The 18307-nt window shown below is 43.0% G+C and overlaps 1 protein-coding gene across 1 annotated transcript; it reads right to left on the bottom strand.

The window, feature by feature from the left end:
* Positions 1-1248: 1248 nt before the first annotated feature.
* On the bottom strand, positions 1249-17972 carry RRN3 (RRN3 homolog, RNA polymerase I transcription factor). The gene is made up of 18 exons (XM_068146878.1): positions 17861-17972; positions 17646-17754; positions 17133-17189; positions 15997-16086; positions 15782-15911; positions 15083-15142; positions 13992-14055; positions 13097-13166; positions 10278-10376; positions 9612-9707; positions 8999-9134; positions 8059-8189; positions 6812-6942; positions 5792-5976; positions 5178-5286; positions 4604-4756; positions 3360-3447; positions 1249-2742 (listed from the first exon to the last, which is right to left on the bottom strand). Exons 2-18 carry the CDS (start codon positions 17736-17738, stop codon positions 2584-2586), a joined length of 1851 nt encoding a protein of 616 aa, XP_068002979.1. The 5' UTR covers positions 17739-17754; positions 17861-17972; the 3' UTR covers positions 1249-2583.
* Between the last annotated feature and the right edge of the window lie 335 nt (positions 17973-18307).

Below are 18307 nucleotides of genomic sequence, written 5' to 3' on the forward strand. Positions count from 1 at the left end.
GAAAACATGCCGGTTACGTCGCTGCCCAGCGCTTGTCACACCTCAACGCGGCGAAAATCCTCCGACCGCTGAGACATTACCGGCAAGTTACCATAACAAATAACTTTAGAAAAAACACACGACAAAGCCCCAAATTTACAAAGAAACCCACCTCAACAACCACGAAACTGAATTTTCAAGGCAGTCCCAGCGATGAGTGTTTCTCCTTAAGGACCCGGGATTGCCCCTCGGGCTGCCCGTGCACGAGTGATTCGATGGAAAGCCGGCGGGAGCCGCGGAGCTGAAGTCAATCCACAGGGAGAGCACAGCCGCGCACCGCAGACTGCTCACAGCCACCGCACAGGAAAGCCAGTTCCCTAGCTAGACCTTCCCAACCCGACTCTGACACACACTTACAGCAGGTACTTTCTCAGAACATGCATTGTATTTCACCCTCTGAATCAGCATGATCTCAATACTGTTAATATCAGTACTGCTTGTACCAAGAACAAAGTCTAGAGCAAAACGCAGCATCTGCCGGCTTACCTGTTGTGACCTGTCTGCAGCCACTCTCAGCAGATCAGATCTATCCCAGGAGAGGTTACAGAAACACTGTGCAGCTCCCCTTTGAGTCTGTGCTTTAAGCAAGTCCCTTTAGTATATGCACGTCAGCTCTCCAGCTTCAGAACAGATGGACCAAGTTTGCATATTTTTAATGGCATTTTTCTCATCACTTAGGTCTGAGTTCCTGAGTCACACACCTGGTAGTATAGCTTGGAAAAGTTTTTACACAGCCTCATTTTCTAACAGAGAGCACTTTCCCTAACCCTGGCTGTCTCTGCCTTGCAGGTGGTGTGCAGCATGATTTAAGAGTTAAGTACCATAGACATAAACGTTTAGCCTGTACTCCATTCGGCTCGATATCTTACTGAAGGGTGTCAATGTCAATATTAAAAGTGCAGTTAATGAGGCCAAGGTCTTCACTCTGGCACTCTTAGCCTTCCAAATGTGCTTTGAAGCTGCACATTCTTGTTGGTTTAGCCTTGCTTCATTAGTTTTAGCTGAAACGCTGCCATCTTATCTTCACAAAGCTCCCTCCTTCAGCCACTTGGCAGGCCAGCTCTGTAGATCTTTATTCCCAGAGGCAACAGAAACATCTCTTGGCTGCAAGCATCTCAACCTTTTTCCCCACAGTGCACTAAACCAACCTGCACTCCTATCCCACAGTAAGCTGGGCAGTCACTCCACACATGCCAAGTGAGAAAGCAATTATTTCAAATTGAAATCGACTGTTTATTACTCAGGACCAACAGCAGAGAGAACTAAAATGAAAACCAACCCCCTGTCTCAGATCTGCTGAAGCATTTTCCAGTAGCATTCCCAACACTCATTTTTGCAGTCAGTCAGAACAAGCATCCTAACTTTGAGAAGCTGGACTACACAGACAGATCCACAGTTACACAGGAATGTGTTTTTTCAAAGGTGTTCTTTGCACTGCTTGCAACAGCCTGAATAAAAATGTTGCCTTGAAAGCCTCCAAGTTCAGATTCCAAGAAAGGACAATTAGAATTTAGTTCCAAATGCATATAATTTTCAACCAAATGTTACACAAATAACAATTTTTTTCCCCTTACCATTTGTATTCTTACTCAAATCTAGAAGCTGGCAACCATGAAAAGAAGACAAGGAACCTATGCAGAGAAACTCTACACTGACACACGGACAACACAAAAACATCAGTGACACCATCACTCCCTTTCAACGAGGGAAGATTATTTTTTGTACTTTCATCACTCACATAGAAACTTCAAACCCTGAAAATAAATACCTGCCTCGGAGCGCTTCACCGGCGCCCAGAGAAAACTATCTACAAATCATACATTCGGCTACTCCATCCTCCTCAACACTTCCAACAACCACCACTTTTACAGGTCTGAACTTCCACAGCTGGGAAAGTTGGGTGAGCTACAGAGGTAAGGAGCAATAATATCGCATTATCATCTGAATGCACTGTCCTCTACCAAGTTGTGACCGTTTGAGGCGGTGCCTTTAACAAAGGGACACTAAGCCACGACACAAGTGGCTTTACCAAATACTGTTCTACAGACAGGACAGACTTAAGAGGTGTGTGCAAAAGAATCACTGTCAGACTCCATTTGTGGCGTCCCCAACGTGGGATCAAAATACTACTTTGCAAGCAACTCAAAACCGGTCATCAGAGTACAGATTGAGTACTGGCAATGGAATTCTGGTCCCCACACGAAATAGTAAGAAGACAGACCAGAACTTCACCCCTGATATCTAAAACCTGGTAAAGAAACATTAGTAAACAGTCAGGAAAAAAATACTTAGAAGTCCTTCCAGGTCATAAAAACCATTTCAATGTGAAATTTGTAAAGGATCACCCTATTTATTCTCTAAGCTTTTCTAGCAACATATGACTTCATCATAACATATCTGTAGAAATCTGATGATTAAGAAACAATAACTTCTCTTAAATGTAGTTACTTAAACATTTGCCAGTTTAGAACGTTGAGCTAAAGTCTCTTTTCAGAGCAAAACATTGCACACAATTTTCAACCCTTTCACTTCTGGTTCTCCAAGTCAGTGAGGGTACAGCACAAAACAGTCTGAAGGGGAGCCAATGCTGCTCACTGGGCTCCGGGTGTTTGACTCATAAGAATTGGGAGCAATTCCGACCACACCATCATTTTGAGGGGTTTCTCCTTTCAGAAAGTCATCATCCTCGTCCTCAGATGTACCCTGTGTAAATTTAAAAGAATCAATGAAAGCAGGAAACTACTGCAGGTCTCTATTAAAGATCCACTGCACTGATAGGCTGCGCCTCGAGTGCTGTGTCCAGCTCTGGGCCCCTCAGTTTAGGAAGGAGGTTGACTTGCTGGAACATGTCCAGAGAAGGGCAACAAAGCTGGGGAGGGGTTTGGAACACAAGCCCTATGAGGAGAGGCTGAGGGAGCTGGGGTTGCATAGCCTGGAGAAGAGGAGACTCAAGGGTGACCTTATTGCTCTCTACAACTACCTGAAGGGAGGTTGTAGACAGGCAGAGGTTGGTCTCATCCAGGCTAAACAATCCGAGCTCCCTCAGCCTCTCCTCACAGGGCTGTGCTCAAGGCCTCTCCCCAGCCTCGTTGCCCTTCTCTGGACACGTTCAAGTGTCTCAATGTCCTTCTTAAACTGAGGGGCCCAGAACTGGACACAAAGCAAGGGTGGTATCAACCCCTAAAGCTTCCTAATTTCAGTCACAGTTTCTCCTCAATGTTTGATGTTCTCCTGTCAACTTAAAAAAAAGAATACTCCTTGAAAAGCAGCTGATAGAGATTTGGCAAAAGCTGAACTGCATTTTGCTGAGAAGAGGTTACCTTTTTAATGGGTTTCTCCAGATTCTCCAGATCCTCAGCACTCAGCTCTTCCCAAAACTGATACAAAGGATCAATGGTCTTCTTTGATCTGAAGGAGTTATTAGAACACAGTATGAGCTGAGTTATTTAGTAAAAGTCCTATGCATTTCATTTTAACAAAGAAGATGCTGGGCATTTGATAGTGCTGCCAGATTTTACAAACTATTCAATTAATCCCTCTTTATAATCCTGATTTAATCCCACACAGAAATCATTTTATTTTGCTGATAGGTTATCAATTATAATTGTTTACTGGAGGCACTGTTATACAGTCACATCTCCTACTTCCTAGCTGAGTATTTTTAACAGCTATGCCATGTTCAGAAATAGACATCATTTGCTTATATAATATTGTAAAATAGCAGTAACTGATTAATATTACCTAGCTGTATCAGTGCTTTGTTAAAAAGCACTTGAATATTACTTATTATATTTATACAATGTATTACTTCACTACAATATATTACCCAAATAATCTGAAGCTTATTCACTCAAGGTGCAAAAAAGCCAAACCAGAACAACAACAAAAAATGACACACCACCACAGCTCCAACAACATGTGTGTTAAGCCAATATGTTTTTTTCAGAGACTGCTTAAAGCAAGGGAATTGAAAGAAAAGCCACCAAGCACATTAACTAGACTTGCAAGGACACTGGGTCCTGTTCCTCCTTCACCACTATGTCACTGTTCAAACCTTTGACAATCTCTGGTTACAATATCACAGTATCACAGTATAACTTAGGTTGGAAGGGACCTCAAGGATCATCGAGTCCAACCTATCAACACAGACCCCATGACTAGACCATGGCACCAAGTGCCACGTCCAATCTCCTCTTGAACGCCTCCAGGGACGATGACTCCACCACCTCCCTGGGCAGCACATTCCAATGACGAATGACTCGCTCGGTGAAGAACTTCCTCCTCACCTCGAGTCTAAACCTCCCCTGGCGCAGCTTGAGACTGTGTCCCCTTGTTCTGGTTCTGGTTGCCTGGGAGAAGAGGCCAACCCCTTCCTGGCTACAACCACCTTTCAGGTAGTTGTAGAGGGCAATGAGGTCACCCCTGAGCCTCCTCTTCTCCAGGCTATGCAACAAGAAACAGACTAAAGGTCAGGGGAGTAAGTGAAACATAGAAATGATGATAGTTTCTTACACTCTTAGTTTATCCTTTTCTACAAGGCAGAAGTGAGTTGTTTGAACTCTACCTTTTGAGGATGTAGGGATCAAAGGGGAAGAAACTGTCAAGTGGATTAGTGCACGTCTGGACAAGGTCACCCCCAGGGCCACTCCGAATAACTGGTATAAACTGCCTGTTGTTCCTCTCAATAATTGTGTAGCAGAACACCAACTGGTATTTCCTTTAAAGAGGTAAAAATAAGCATTTCTAGTACACCAAAAGCAGCAATTTCAGGTGGTATTACAACACCAAGTTATTTTCCAACAAATGCCATTTCTACCTCCCACTTTCTAACTCATATTAGGAGTTTTCAAGACCGTTAAAAGGCAAAGAAGCCTGTTCTCTTCCTCTGCACTCTTCTAAGCTTCATTCCAGGTAGAATCCTATTGGCTCCAACACAAGGCCACCTGTATCATAGTACTGCAAGATTTCATTTAAACTGAACAAGAAATAAATGTATCCCACCCCAAATAGCTCAGTGTTATGTGAGTTGTCTTAGATAATACTCAACAGGGTCCCCAACAAAACCATGTTCTAAGTACTGGGCTGTTTTTAGAGACACACTGATATCTTTATCAAAATGAAACTAAAAGAGTAGGTACCTGGTAATGGCAGCAAACAAGTTCACAATAGAGGGTATACAAATCTTCAGGGGATTTAGCTGACACATGACAATACGCTCAAAATTTAAACTCTGTAGGTACGAGAGACCTTGAAAATAAGAACAGTTGACAAATATGAGTTATAAACCATGCAAGATGAAGCTGATTTCTAAGAACTGCCAATCTGACCAGCCTGCACTGTGCACACTGCCACAAAGCACAGCCTCAGCTGCTTTCTTACAGTGGAGATCTAGCCCCCAGCTTGTTCAGCACAAGAGCTACACTAAATAATGGCCAGGGCAAAGGGATGCTTCTAACACAGACCCCACACTTGCACACCCATTACAGGGACTAACAGAGGCACAGTCACCAAGGCAGATTCAAGCATGCTCAGTAAGTGGGGACAGGTATCAATGCTGAGGAGTTATCTGCATTATTTTTAACAGCAAGGGGGAAAAGATCATTTAGCTTGGTAGGCATCTCATTTTCTTCAGAGCACAAGAACATGAACTTGCCATCAGATCACTTGACTGAACTGACCCATTTCAAAAAAACCAAATCAACAGTAAAACTTGCAAAAGAATCCAAATGCCATGCAAACTGAATACACTCACCTTTCCTCAGATTTCCGTCCAAAAGTTGTTTATGACGGAAAATAAGTATGTAGAACACTGCCTGGCATGTCGAATAAAATGGTCCATGGAGTGCTACATCACAGTAAGCATTAGCCCCTGTATCCTGATTATCAATGTATTTATGCAGCCAGTTCACCAGAAGATCCAGGCACGCTTTTACAGTGCTATCATGGAGAGGAGGGGGGGAAAGGAATATAAAAACAGCACATGAAATGGTGTACAAAATATTCTAAAGAAGTATTCAAGCATCAGCATGGTTAGAAAGACATTGGTAAGACAACCTCATTGTAAAAAAGGAGGTTCTGTTAGGAGCTATCTATCTCCTCATAAAATAACTCAGTGAAAGCCCAAAGTGCCAGAAGAGATGAAGCCCTGAATTCAAGCTGCATGTGAAGCCTACAGCAGACAATTAGATTTCCTGTTCTACAGGCAGTACAGACAGATGCCTCCCATGTTCAACAATTCCAGTATCAAATTCAGTTCAACATTAAAATCGCCAAGCCCACCCTAAACAGCATGAAAATACAGAATGTGTAGGTAGGAAGAAGACATTTTCACCCATCTGCTGAATTATTTGAATCCATCCATATCAAAATATATCAGAACTCTTGACCTCCCTGCCTTAGAGTCTACATAGAATGCCTAACATTGGGCATTACAAATATCTGCTTCTGAACATCAGATACACTGGCATCCATGACTCTGCCTGAAGTCAAACAGACCTACCCGTGGTCAGCACTTCTCAGTAAGGGAAGCCTTAAACAGCGAGTCATGAGTCCCAGCAATCATTAGTCTGCATCCCATAAATGCAAAACTTTCCTGGAAACTCCAAGGCAATACTGAAACAGTATTGTAGAAAAGACAAACAAGACTCTTTATTGCCTTAGGCTTACTGGCAAAGCAGTGAGAACAGAAGATCAGCACTGTGTATGCATACTGTGAATTCTGCATTTAACCTCAGCCATTATCACAGATTGCTTATGTATGAAAACAACTTACACAACTGGAATAAATTTAGCTCTTGCCAAGAAGCTGCCAATGTAAGTCCCAGCAGTCTGCCTGATCACCGAAGGATTGTTTGGATCATGCAGTTTTTTCCACAGGTGGTCTAAAAATGCCTCAGCCAGCCCCTGGAAAAAAGACACAGAGCAATCATCAGCTGTTATGCTGATGATACTGCTTAAGTAATAGATTCCTAACACTCAATTCCCATAATCTCCACAACCAAGCCATTAAAACATAATAATCTACCTAATGCTTGCAGTAAGCAACCATTCCTACACATGGTGGAAGAGCACTCTTCTCTTTGTACTTAGCTGTAAAAATCAAATGGAACCAGAAGTCCAAGAAGTAGTCAGGAACAGATATACAGGAAGTGTTTAAAAACAAGAGCAGTAAGAAGGCAACCATGGCTGACTGTTCACTGTCTCTTGTAGCAAAAGCATTCAGAGACATCCAATGAAGACAGCAGGAAGAGGAAATTTAGAGGAACAAAAGTCATTCTTCACCTTAAATGGTTTTAATGTGGAACTTTTTGCCACCAAAGTTCACAATGCCAAAAATCACAAGTACAAAAAGCATAATATGGCATCTTCCCCTTAAATTAACCACCAGGGGCTGTTACCATAACAGATCATCACTTTGGCTCAGGCAGCTACTGAACTGCTGCTGGAGGCTGAGAGGGTATGTTAGCAAAGCACAACATGCTCACCCTACATTCTCTCCAATGTATACACTGCTTACTGCTGTCAGACACAGCATCAGCTCAAGTGCATCTTCAGATACTCTTATGGAAAAAGCATGCCTTGTCTTATTGTTAGATGGGAAGAGAAAGAACAGGAGTTTGTTGAGTGGGGAACAAACAGCAGACAATTTTCAAACTGAGAAGCTAACACAGCATCGCTAAGCTAGTTCTGGGGCACCGATGAGACTTGCTGGTGCACTGTCTTGAGTTCAAGAGTCCTACTGATTCCTGCAGAAAAGATCCATTAACCAAAGTCCTTCACACCAGCTGAGATTCCACTAGCTTGCAGTTTATGAACATGAGAAGAGCAACCACAGAAAGAAAAACTTGAAGTAAGGAGTAACTGGGAAAGAAAAGAAAGCAAAGGTACTAACAAGTCCTGCTGTCCTATCTCCAGACCAGAATCACAGCAGGGAACAATTATTTTTGGTAAAAAAGAGAGCCAAAATGAGGATTTAGTAATGACAGAAGACACTGCATTTTAAAAACAGCTTCTACTCACCAATTTAAAGCTACAGATGTAAAACATGAAGTACTGTACATGACAAGAGGCATGGGTTGGCAAAATGAGCTTGTCAAAAACAGAAACCAGATCCCGATACAAATCCTTTGTTCTGTCAATATCAAGCTTGCCTGTACAACAGCAAAGCAGAACAAAATGACCATTTCAGGGGCATGCAAAAGTGGCAACTTCCTAAGCTAGTAAGAAATCCATAAAGTCAAGCTGACTTTTCAGTTTATCTGACATCTAAAACATACTCATTATAATGAGACCTTACAGGAGCTGAGTTCTCCTGCTTTTTATGGTACCTATGGAGAATGTCTGTGTGCACACACGTACAAAACTGGCAGACATGCAAACTTTGCAATCACATGTCAAGAACCCAAAGAAAACACTAAGAAATAAGTTACCTGACTTATGAGGGAGATACAACAAAATGGTTTCTACATACTCTGTTTTCAATGTATAGATCTAAGAATTCAAACCTTCAATAAATGTCAGTGCAAGACATTTCTTTCAGGTTTTACCCTTTAACATTAAGCCTAGCTGTAGCAATTCCAACTCAATGACATTGTTTGTATCTGCTTCCAGACCTTGTGATAAGGACCCATAATTCTAATAGACAAAGCAATACAGAAGACCCCTGATAACCTGTAAGTTTTGTGGCACAATGGAAAAACCAAACCCCTATTTTCTGTTACACTCTCTAATGACAGTTTGGGTACAGTGTCACATAGTCCAGATGTCTCCAACTGTGTACCTCTGCATTCTCCGCCAATGAGACCACGCAGAGGCAGCAACAAGGACTACAGTGTGCTGCCAGCAGAATTCTGCCACTAAAGGGTGAAAGCTCTGCCTCACAGCAACATAAAGAGTCCCTTTTATCTTTTTTTACATGTTAGCAAAACAAAAACTTTGGTTATACTTCAGGTGTTCTTACCTCCCACGTGGCAGATGTCTTTAATATAGGAAAACAGGATGGTCATCAAAATATCCAGGCGCTCTGCAAGTGGGTGAGCCATCCTCTCACTCCTGGAAGAGACAGCTTTGTCTCCTTTACTTTCCTCATCTTCCTCCTGGTAGATAAAATGGCAGTCACACGGCTGTTATATACACAACAGAAAGACAGCACTCATGGGACAAGTGAAACTCAGGCTCTCTTCCAGTGATATGCTGAACTTTTGTCTTTGTCATTTATCCAGAAAAAAAAAGCAGTGTCTAAATCCACAGCTTCCTGTAAGCAAAGTTTTGTAAACTAAACTATCCCCCCCCCTCCCCAGGAATTGTTTAATTAGCTTTATGTATAGCTGCTTGTATTTTCACATCATTAAATTGATTGATTGCATCTATGCTGGACAGTTACATGAATTAAATCAACGACCCCAGAGAACACATTACTCATTTGTTCAGCTGTTCAGGTTTCAAGAGCTGTGTGCAGTACAGCAACAACAAAGCAACAAAGCAATATTCCTGCACTGTCTTACTTCATAACCACCTTTGAAAGTGAAAATCTACCCAAAAAAAAACCCTTATAGTAGGCCAAGATAGCAAACCATGTCAAAAAGTCCCTCCTCTGTAGATTTTTCAGCATTATCAGGGTTATTAGCATTTTCTTCAGCATCTTCAATATCTTGTTGTGGAGTGCTCACCTGCAGATGCAAAGAAGAAAGTAATTTTTCTCAGACCATGAAACCCTTTTTTATTGTTTCTGTAAGAAATGACAAGTGATTTCTAGACTACATTTTGTCCTTCACTGAAGACTTTTAAATGGAATGGCAGGCACATAGCACACAAAACCCATCCAAATTGCCTGAAACTTTACCTCCAGAATATAAACCAGGCTGTTATACACTGAGGTTCTCAAAAGAGCCTTAAATCATTTATCCTTTCTAAGATTGAACATCCTTTTACTTCAAAGTGCTGATAGAACAGATTATCCATGCAAAGAAAAGCACATCAGCACTGCTCACCATGGAACAGTTATTCTGATTGTGGCACAGACTCCACTTGTAGTGTAATAGTACTCCTCACACAGTTACCCTCAGGTGAGGGAATATCTTAAATGGGAATGGAGTGTAAATGTAGTTACTTTCATACTCATGATCATAAGCACTACTGTAACATACTTCTGACTGAGCACAACACTGAAGTGTATTTCATTCCCTGCTCTGTGTATTTTAACACAAGCTTCCTTAAAAGATGATACAGGACAAACTTACATCCAAATTCAACAGCTTTTCAATAATAAGCTCCAGAATTGGAAGTCTTAGAGTTGGAAGGTACACCGTAACTCGTAGCAGGTTATGAACGTAACATTCCTGTAACACAAAGTTAATTGATAGCGGTAAGAAAATTAATTGAAGCCCTAATTTCTGCCCAGGCTTCTTAGGAAACAACTTGCTTAATTTGTTACCTAAAGAGCCAGAAATAGGTTTAAACAGACTGTATTCAGCATAGAGCAAGTTAATGTCTAAGGCAAACATCATCTTTCATTTGCTAAGATGAATTATCAGTAATTTGTTTATCTATTATTTTCCCAACCACCTTCAGCCAGAATACCTATAAATATTCTATAAAAGAAGTTACTTATTTAGAATAGAATAATAGAATAATAAACCAGGTTGGAAGAGACCTTCAAGATCATCGTGTCCAACCCATCAACCAATCCAACCCACCTAAACAACTAACCCATGGCACCAAGCACCCCATCAAGTCTCCTCCTGAACACCTCCAATGACAGCGACTCCACCACCTCCCTGGGCAGCACATTCCAATGGGCAATCACTCTCTCTGTATAGAACTTCTTCCTAACATCCAACCTGAACCTCCCCTGGCACAGCCTGAGACTGTGTCCTCTTGTTCTGGTGCTGGCTGCCTGGGAGAAGAGACCAACCTCTGCCTGTCTACAACCACCCTTCAGGTAGTTGTAGAGAGCAATGAGGTCACCCCTGAGTCTCCTCTTCTCCAGGCTCAGCAACCCCAGCTCCCTCAGCCTCTCCTCATAGGGCTTGTGTTCCAAACCCCTCATCAACTTCGTTGCTCTTCTCTGGACTCGTTCCAGCAAGTCAACATCCTTCCTAAACTGAGGGGCCCAGAACTGGACACAGGACTCGAGGTGTGGCCTAACCAGTGCAGTGTACAGGGGCAGAATGACCTCCCTGCTCCTGCTGGCCATACTGTTCCTGATGCAGGCCAGGATGCCATTGGCCCTCTTGGCTGCCTGGGCACACTGCAGGCTCATGTTCAGCCTACCATCAACCAGTAGCCCCAGGTCCCTTTCTGCCTGGCTGCTCTCCAGCCACTCTGACCCCAGCCTGTAGCACTGCATGGGGTTGTTGTGGCCAATGTGCAGAACCCGGCACTTGGATGTGTTCAATCTCCTGCCCTTGGACTCTGCCCATCTGTCCAGCCTGTTGAGGTCCCTCTGCAGAGCCTCTCTATCCTCCAGCAGATCAACTCCTGCGCCCAGCTTGGTGTCATCACCAAATTTACTGATGATGGACTCAATGCCCTCATCCACATCATCAATAAAGAGCACAGGGCCCAGCACTGATCCTTGGGGCACACCACTAGTGACTGGCTGCCAGCTGGATGTGGCACCATTCACCACCACCCTCTGGGCTCGGCCCTCCAGCCAGTTCCTAACTCAATGCAGTGTGCTCCCATCCAAGCCATGGGCTGACAGCTTGGCCAGGAATTTGCTATGGGGGACATTTCCACTGGAGCTTGTCTAAACCTTCCCTGGGAAAACTAAAACCATGCATTTCTTACTACATCTAGAACTAGCTCTAGTAGAGCAGATTAAAGTGAGACTAAAGCCATCTTTATTTCAGGCTTTTATAACACACTGGCAGCAATGCTGAATTCTATAAGTCAGTGTCCTCAGAGTCATTCTGATTACAATTCAAGCACCTGAACAGACAGGTTTTGTGAGTTTGCTGTGTACCTATCCACACACACATATGTACAAAAGGCAACTGCAGCATTCACACAGCAAAGCTGTTCAGTCAATACATAATACATGGCACTTTACCTACTTGAAGCACCCCAGAGTGTGTCTGTGGACATGCATTATAAGCCAACCTTTAATTACATGAGCACATATGATTTTTCCACAGGTGATCCAGCTTGCTCAACACATTAAATGGACAGAGCTAGTTTAATGAGACTGTATAAATTGGAAATACTTAAGTACAATGCATGGACCATGTTTTTTATTACACTTGACTTCAATCTTGCCCTGAAAACACAGTTATGAATTTCTTCATAACCTGCTCTTGAGGTGCTAAATGAATCAATCAATAAATAAATCTTCTCCTCAATGCCATGTAAGAGCTATTATCCCCCTCATTTTATAGACAGGGAATTGATGCCCAAAGTTATTTGGAATTATAAAGTATTTTTTGGACATTTTTGGACTTTGGACATTTTTCAGCACTTGAGGAGTTCAAAACACAGTTCCAAATGAACTTGGTTGGTGGAGGAGGGCTCTGCCTTTCTGTCAAATAAAGTGACAACATATCAAGTTGGAACAAGTAAACATAAAGATCACCCAAGAGCTGTAAGTTGTCAGCTTGTTTTTCATTACCTGTGACCACTACACCAGAAATGTAATGAAACAGCCTACTGGCAATGTGGATTTCACCAGTAACAGCCACTGCTCCCTGTCTGACCATCAAATCTCCTGTTCTGACACTTCCCAGTTTTGACAACAAATGAGACGGGTATCCTACCATCTCCTTACTACACAACACTGAGATTCATCCTCAAAGAGGTCCATCTTGTGCATTGATTAAGAAAGCAATCCTGTGGAAAAGATATGCAGTGATGTTACTAAAGACTAGCATAATGCTTATGCACAAGGAACTAAGTACGCTTGGAAAACCTTATACTAAACAGACTCATATATGTACACACAGTTTCAAATAACACTCAGCAATCTGCATTCCATGCCACCCAATCAGTTGTTATACTGTAGAGTATATTTATACATTAAAAAACAAGGGACTAAGTAAACAAAAATGTTCACAGCTCTTACCAGAGTTCTTTCTGATTTGTTAATGAAAGGGAAGTTTTCCAGAAGTATCGGCATAAGAAACTGCGGCGTCCTACAACAGCCACAAATCAAACCCCACAAGTTACAGGTTATTGCCACAAAGCATTGAAGCCCCAAGACTCTAAAGACAGACTGGAATAAGCTTATTTCACAGCAATTTTATTGTAAGGTAATTAATGGTATAAAATCATTTTTGTGCAAGGATCACTGAACAGGTAATAAGCAGCAAACTTTCACCAGGGACTTGTTAAAAGCCACCTGCTACAAACACAACCTTCCCTACCTCACATTTCCTTCAACAGGATTTTCAGGTGGCAATTTCAGGACTGGACAAAGCATTCCACTAGTTAGTGAATATTAAGAAAAATCATGCAACAAAACTAAATATGCTTCCAATTAGGAGGAAAGAAAATAATTGATCAGTTCAGAAGCTGAAGGAGTTGGGGCTGTTCAGTCTGGAGAAGAGAAGGCTCCGAGGTGACCTAATTGTGGCCTTCCAGTATCTGAAGGGGGCCTACAGGAAGGCTGGGGAAGGACTTCTCAGGATCTCAGGTAGTGATAGGACTAGGGGGAATGGAATGAAGCTGGAGGTGGGGACATTCAGGCTGGATGTGAGGAGGAGGTTCTTCACCATGAGAGTGGTGAAACCCTGGAATGGGTTGTCCAGGGAGGTGGTCTAGGCCCCGTCCCTGGAGGTGTTTAAGACCAGGCTGGATGAGGCTCTGGCCAGCCTGATCTAGTGTGGGGTGTCCCTGCCCATGGCAGGGGGGTTGGAACTAGACGATCCTTGTGGTCCCTTCCAACCCTGAATGATACTGTGATACTATGAAATCTGGAAGGACAAAAGTCACGCAAACCCAGGGCATTATATACTTACGAAGGAACGTATGTTGCAACAGTTTGTAATGCTCTGTGGCATGTATTGAAGTTGTCAGAAAGGTCTAGAGAAAGAAAAAAGGTATTCTTATGAATTTGGGTACAAAGAGTAGATCAGGAACCAGCAAAAACAGTTCATACCAATTAAACATTTGAAAGATTACCAGGGAAACAGCATTTGCCAACGGGTTTGTTCAGGGGTTTTGTTTGTTTCTTTAGGGTTGTTGTTTGGTTTTTGTTTGGACTTTTCTGGTTGGTTGGTTGGTTTTGTTGTGGGTTTTTTGGAGGATGTACTGCTTTGGCTTTTTACTACCAAGAGGAGTGTGAGAAATCATTCCAAATAAGATTCATGGCATCACGAGCAATAAACTCTGGATGTGCTGTCAGCCTCCCTGTGAGGCGTTGCTATACACTCTCATACTGAATGCTAACCTTGGAAATGCAAAATTTACCCCACAATACAAACATTAATAAGATATGTTAAACCTAAGCCTGCAACTAGATAAAAATCTATTAGAATTAGGTGTAATTTTCACATAAATCAAACTAACAGCTCATGAGTCTTCTACAGCAAGCTTTTGTAATCCAGCGTCTCAAGTGAATAGCTGAAGAGTAGTCCTGAAAGGTATTTAGCTACCTGTTTGTCTTCCCAGTATATACACTCATTATGTGGTATTTTTGATATCAATTGTATTTGAGCTTGTCTCAGGAAGACAATGAAAACAAAAAAAGACTTGAGGATCCACCAAACTACCTAGTTTTATTGCAAGAAACTAAATGGAAGACAAACACCTCCTATGTTCCTTTTGTTTTAAAACAATTTAGAACTGGGAAGGTTTTCCTGTGCATTCAGCCTTATTCCTACAGGTACTGCATCTACAGCAGTATCATTAAAGATGGAGTGGATCTCCACAACACTGACTGGAGTACAAGAAAGTCTTTGACCAGGGAATTTAAGCATGTACTGTTTCTTCATGGCTCATGTTAACTCAGCTACATGAATTCTGTAAACAAAGGAGCAGTGGTACACTGTACACTTCTTTAGTAGAGTTATACAGCAGCATATACAAGCCATGTTTCCCTTTTACTCACTTTCATCATCATCATCAGAATCTGAAATATCCACATCATCTTCTCTGATAGTTATTCGAGCTAGCAAAAAGAGATCATTAGGTCAAAACTGTACAATTCTCACAGGTAACAGTTTCAATGCCAAATCAAACACATTGGGTGAGTATTCTTCAGGACTAAACCAACAAAATTATCCACAAAACTTTCTCAAATAAGAAGTTCATGAAAAATAGAATCATAGAATCAGTAACGTTGGAAAAGGCCTCAAAGATCATCAAGTCCAACCTGCCACCCAAGACCTCATGACTACTAAACCACAGCACCAAGTGCCACATCCAATCCTTTCTTGAACACCTCCAGGGATGGTGACTCCACCACCTCCCTGTTTCGTTCACAGAACCAGGAGGTTCTTGAGAACATCTGACATGATCCTCACTGCAGCTTTTGGCTTTTAGTAATAACAAACAGACACAGTTTATCCTTTACAATGTATCTTCATAAATGGAGTCTGTATGAGGACCCATCTATGGCCACTGTAACATGTTGTCCAAAATCTACATACAGAGAACTACCTGTATCACAATTCAGCTATTCAAGTCAAGAAGGTAGCGAACAGGAAAAAAGCCCAATCCAGTAACTGAATGTGTCACACACTATACAGAATTTATCTAGGGAAGACACAGTGATAAGCAAACAAAGAAGAAGAGAAAATTAACTTACGGGGGACAAACTGGGATACAATCATCTGGAGGCATGGCCTAAGATGGACAGTTTGTGCTGACACTAGGTTGCCAAGAAAACCCAGATATTCCTCCACTACCTCTCGGCTTCTTCTCAACCACGGCAGCTTCTGAAAGCAAGCAAAGACCAAGACGTCAAAGAAAGATGTTTCCAGTACTAGTCTTAATCGTCCCATGTAATGAACAGATATTTACCAGCAAAATCCTGACCAGTTGTTCAAGTTCTTTGGTCAAATACACAACAGAAGCTCGAAATTCATGTAGCCAATTAATGATCTGGGCATCCTTGGAATAAACAGAGAAAAGAGATAACTATTGCAATAAACAGTATTGCTAGAATATAACAAAACCCTTCAAAGTCAAAGCTTAAAATTGTAAATGGAAATCATTTTCACATTAATGTGCAAAGAATTTCTTTGATGTCTGTCTTCACCAATGACAGCTCTTGAATGCAACTTCGAACCAACAACCTGCCTGGAAGGCCTAAGTTACAGACTGAGCAAGGCACGCTGGCTTTACACAGAACCTACTTGCAAGGAATGGTGTTCAGTGTTTCTAATGCTCCTTTTTGCTCTAGGTTAAGCAAAATGGACATTCAAGTCTTGAAATAAGAGACATCCCAAAACAGCAGCAAAGCTATCAGAAAATTTCACAGATTTTTGCCTGGACACTCCACAAGGCCTGCTAAAACCAAAGTATCTCACAGAATGTCCTCTTTTAAAAGAAAAGGATATCCATATAGCATGATGCCTGCTGCAGCATTCTTCTCACAGCTTTGTGGTTGAATTAAAAGTTTTAAATAACACTAAACAACAAAAAGGACCAAAAATGGGGTGGGTACCCACAGCTGTATGGAAGACCTGTGAAACAATATTTCTAGGTATAACTATTAAATACATTTGTATCTCACTGCCTAATGAAACAAGCTTTGACTGAGAACAGGGCAAGTTAAACATTCATGTAAGTTAAAGGCTGTGAAAGTCAGAAACCACGGTTTGGTCTACAGAAGGATCTGTAAATCACACATCAGTGACCCAGAAGGATGGTACCTGGAACAATGACAAACCCTGTAAGCAAGCAAAAAGTTTCTCCCTTTGGAGCCAAGTCTGTAAGCACACTGTTTATCACAATCCTGCATGTAAGAAATATACATGTAAAAACCAAACAAATGCCCTTTTTTCAAGTTTTAATTCTGATAGTTTCCATAAGGAGAAAAAAAATAATAAATTAGCTAAATGGTTACAGAAAAGGTTTGGATAAGCATCAGAATGACTTCTCTGATGATTATGCCCAGGCAGACAAACTTCAAATCGCCAGACCAAAACTATTACCTTTATGTCGGGATCTGACAGCTGATGCTTTAACAACTCAAAATCTGTGGTGTCACCCTAGGATGAAAAAGAAGTAAATAACATTTTTTTTCCAGAAAGAAAACACACATTTCACCACAGCAAGATGAAGAGTACATGTAAAAGAGAAAGCTCAAGGAAGACTGAAGCAACAGAGCGCTTCAGCCTTTAGGTAATTTTCAGCTGCGCTCCTTGTAGACAGCTGAGATCACCCCGTACCCCACGGCGTAAGCCACACTGCCGTCCATCCAGGACGTCACTCAGGTTGACTCACAGGGGAAAGCTTTCACTTGCACAGCAAGAACACCTGGCCCAAGCCCACAGCACTCAGCGCCTTCAGGTTTTTTCCCTAAGCTTTCAGACACGGTCTTGTGCAAGACGAAACTAGCCTGCACGCCGAGTGACATCCCGAGATCCAGTGCACGGCAACGCGCACAGCCTCCAAGAGCCACCGGAGCGGAACCGCGATGACTGGATCAGCAAAGCCAAAGTCACCTTTTCATACTTCACCAAGATCTCCGTCAGAGTCCCCCCGAACCGCACCGTCTTCCTGGGCGGGGAGCTGATGAACTCGTCCCCTCCCAGCATGGTCACGGCCCCGCACCTGAGGGAAGGCGAAACCGAGTGAGCACCGGTGGGCCCTACCCGACCCTCTACCCCAGCGCACCCTACCTTCTCCCCCCGGGGGGCCCGCCGCGATCCCGTCTTACCTTGCGGTGGCAGCAGCGCACGCCCCGCTAGCGGAGCAGGCGACACCGCCCGCCGCGCGGTGGCTGCGCTGTCCACCCGTGCCGCCACATGCCGCGCGCGGGCGGAAAAGAGCGCGCGTCTCTCCGGAAGCCGAGAGCACTCCTCCCTTCACACCATAGAGAGGCGCGGCTAGAAGGGCTACGGCCGCTCTGTCGCCGCTATCGGTGGTGCGGGCGGACCGAGGGATCCGAGCGGAGATGGGCGCTGTCCTCCGTGCGCGATGAAACTGGAATCGGGCGGGAGCTGCGGGAGCTCCACAGGCACCGCCGCTAAGGTTTGACCATTGATCCCTGGGTGTAACGATAGCGCTCGTTCAGTACTGGCACTCACAGCCCGCGGGTCTCGAAGGGCAGCGCCGGTAAACGCATTAGCCAGCGTCTCCGTCGGAGTTCTACGCTTGCGACAGA

This window comes from Melanerpes formicivorus, unplaced genomic scaffold (assembly GCF_026170545.1).
Source record: "Melanerpes formicivorus ecotype bairdi unplaced genomic scaffold, bMelFor1.0.p_v2 SCAF_14, whole genome shotgun sequence".
NCBI classification, from domain to species: Eukaryota; Metazoa; Chordata; class Aves; order Piciformes; family Picidae; genus Melanerpes; species Melanerpes formicivorus.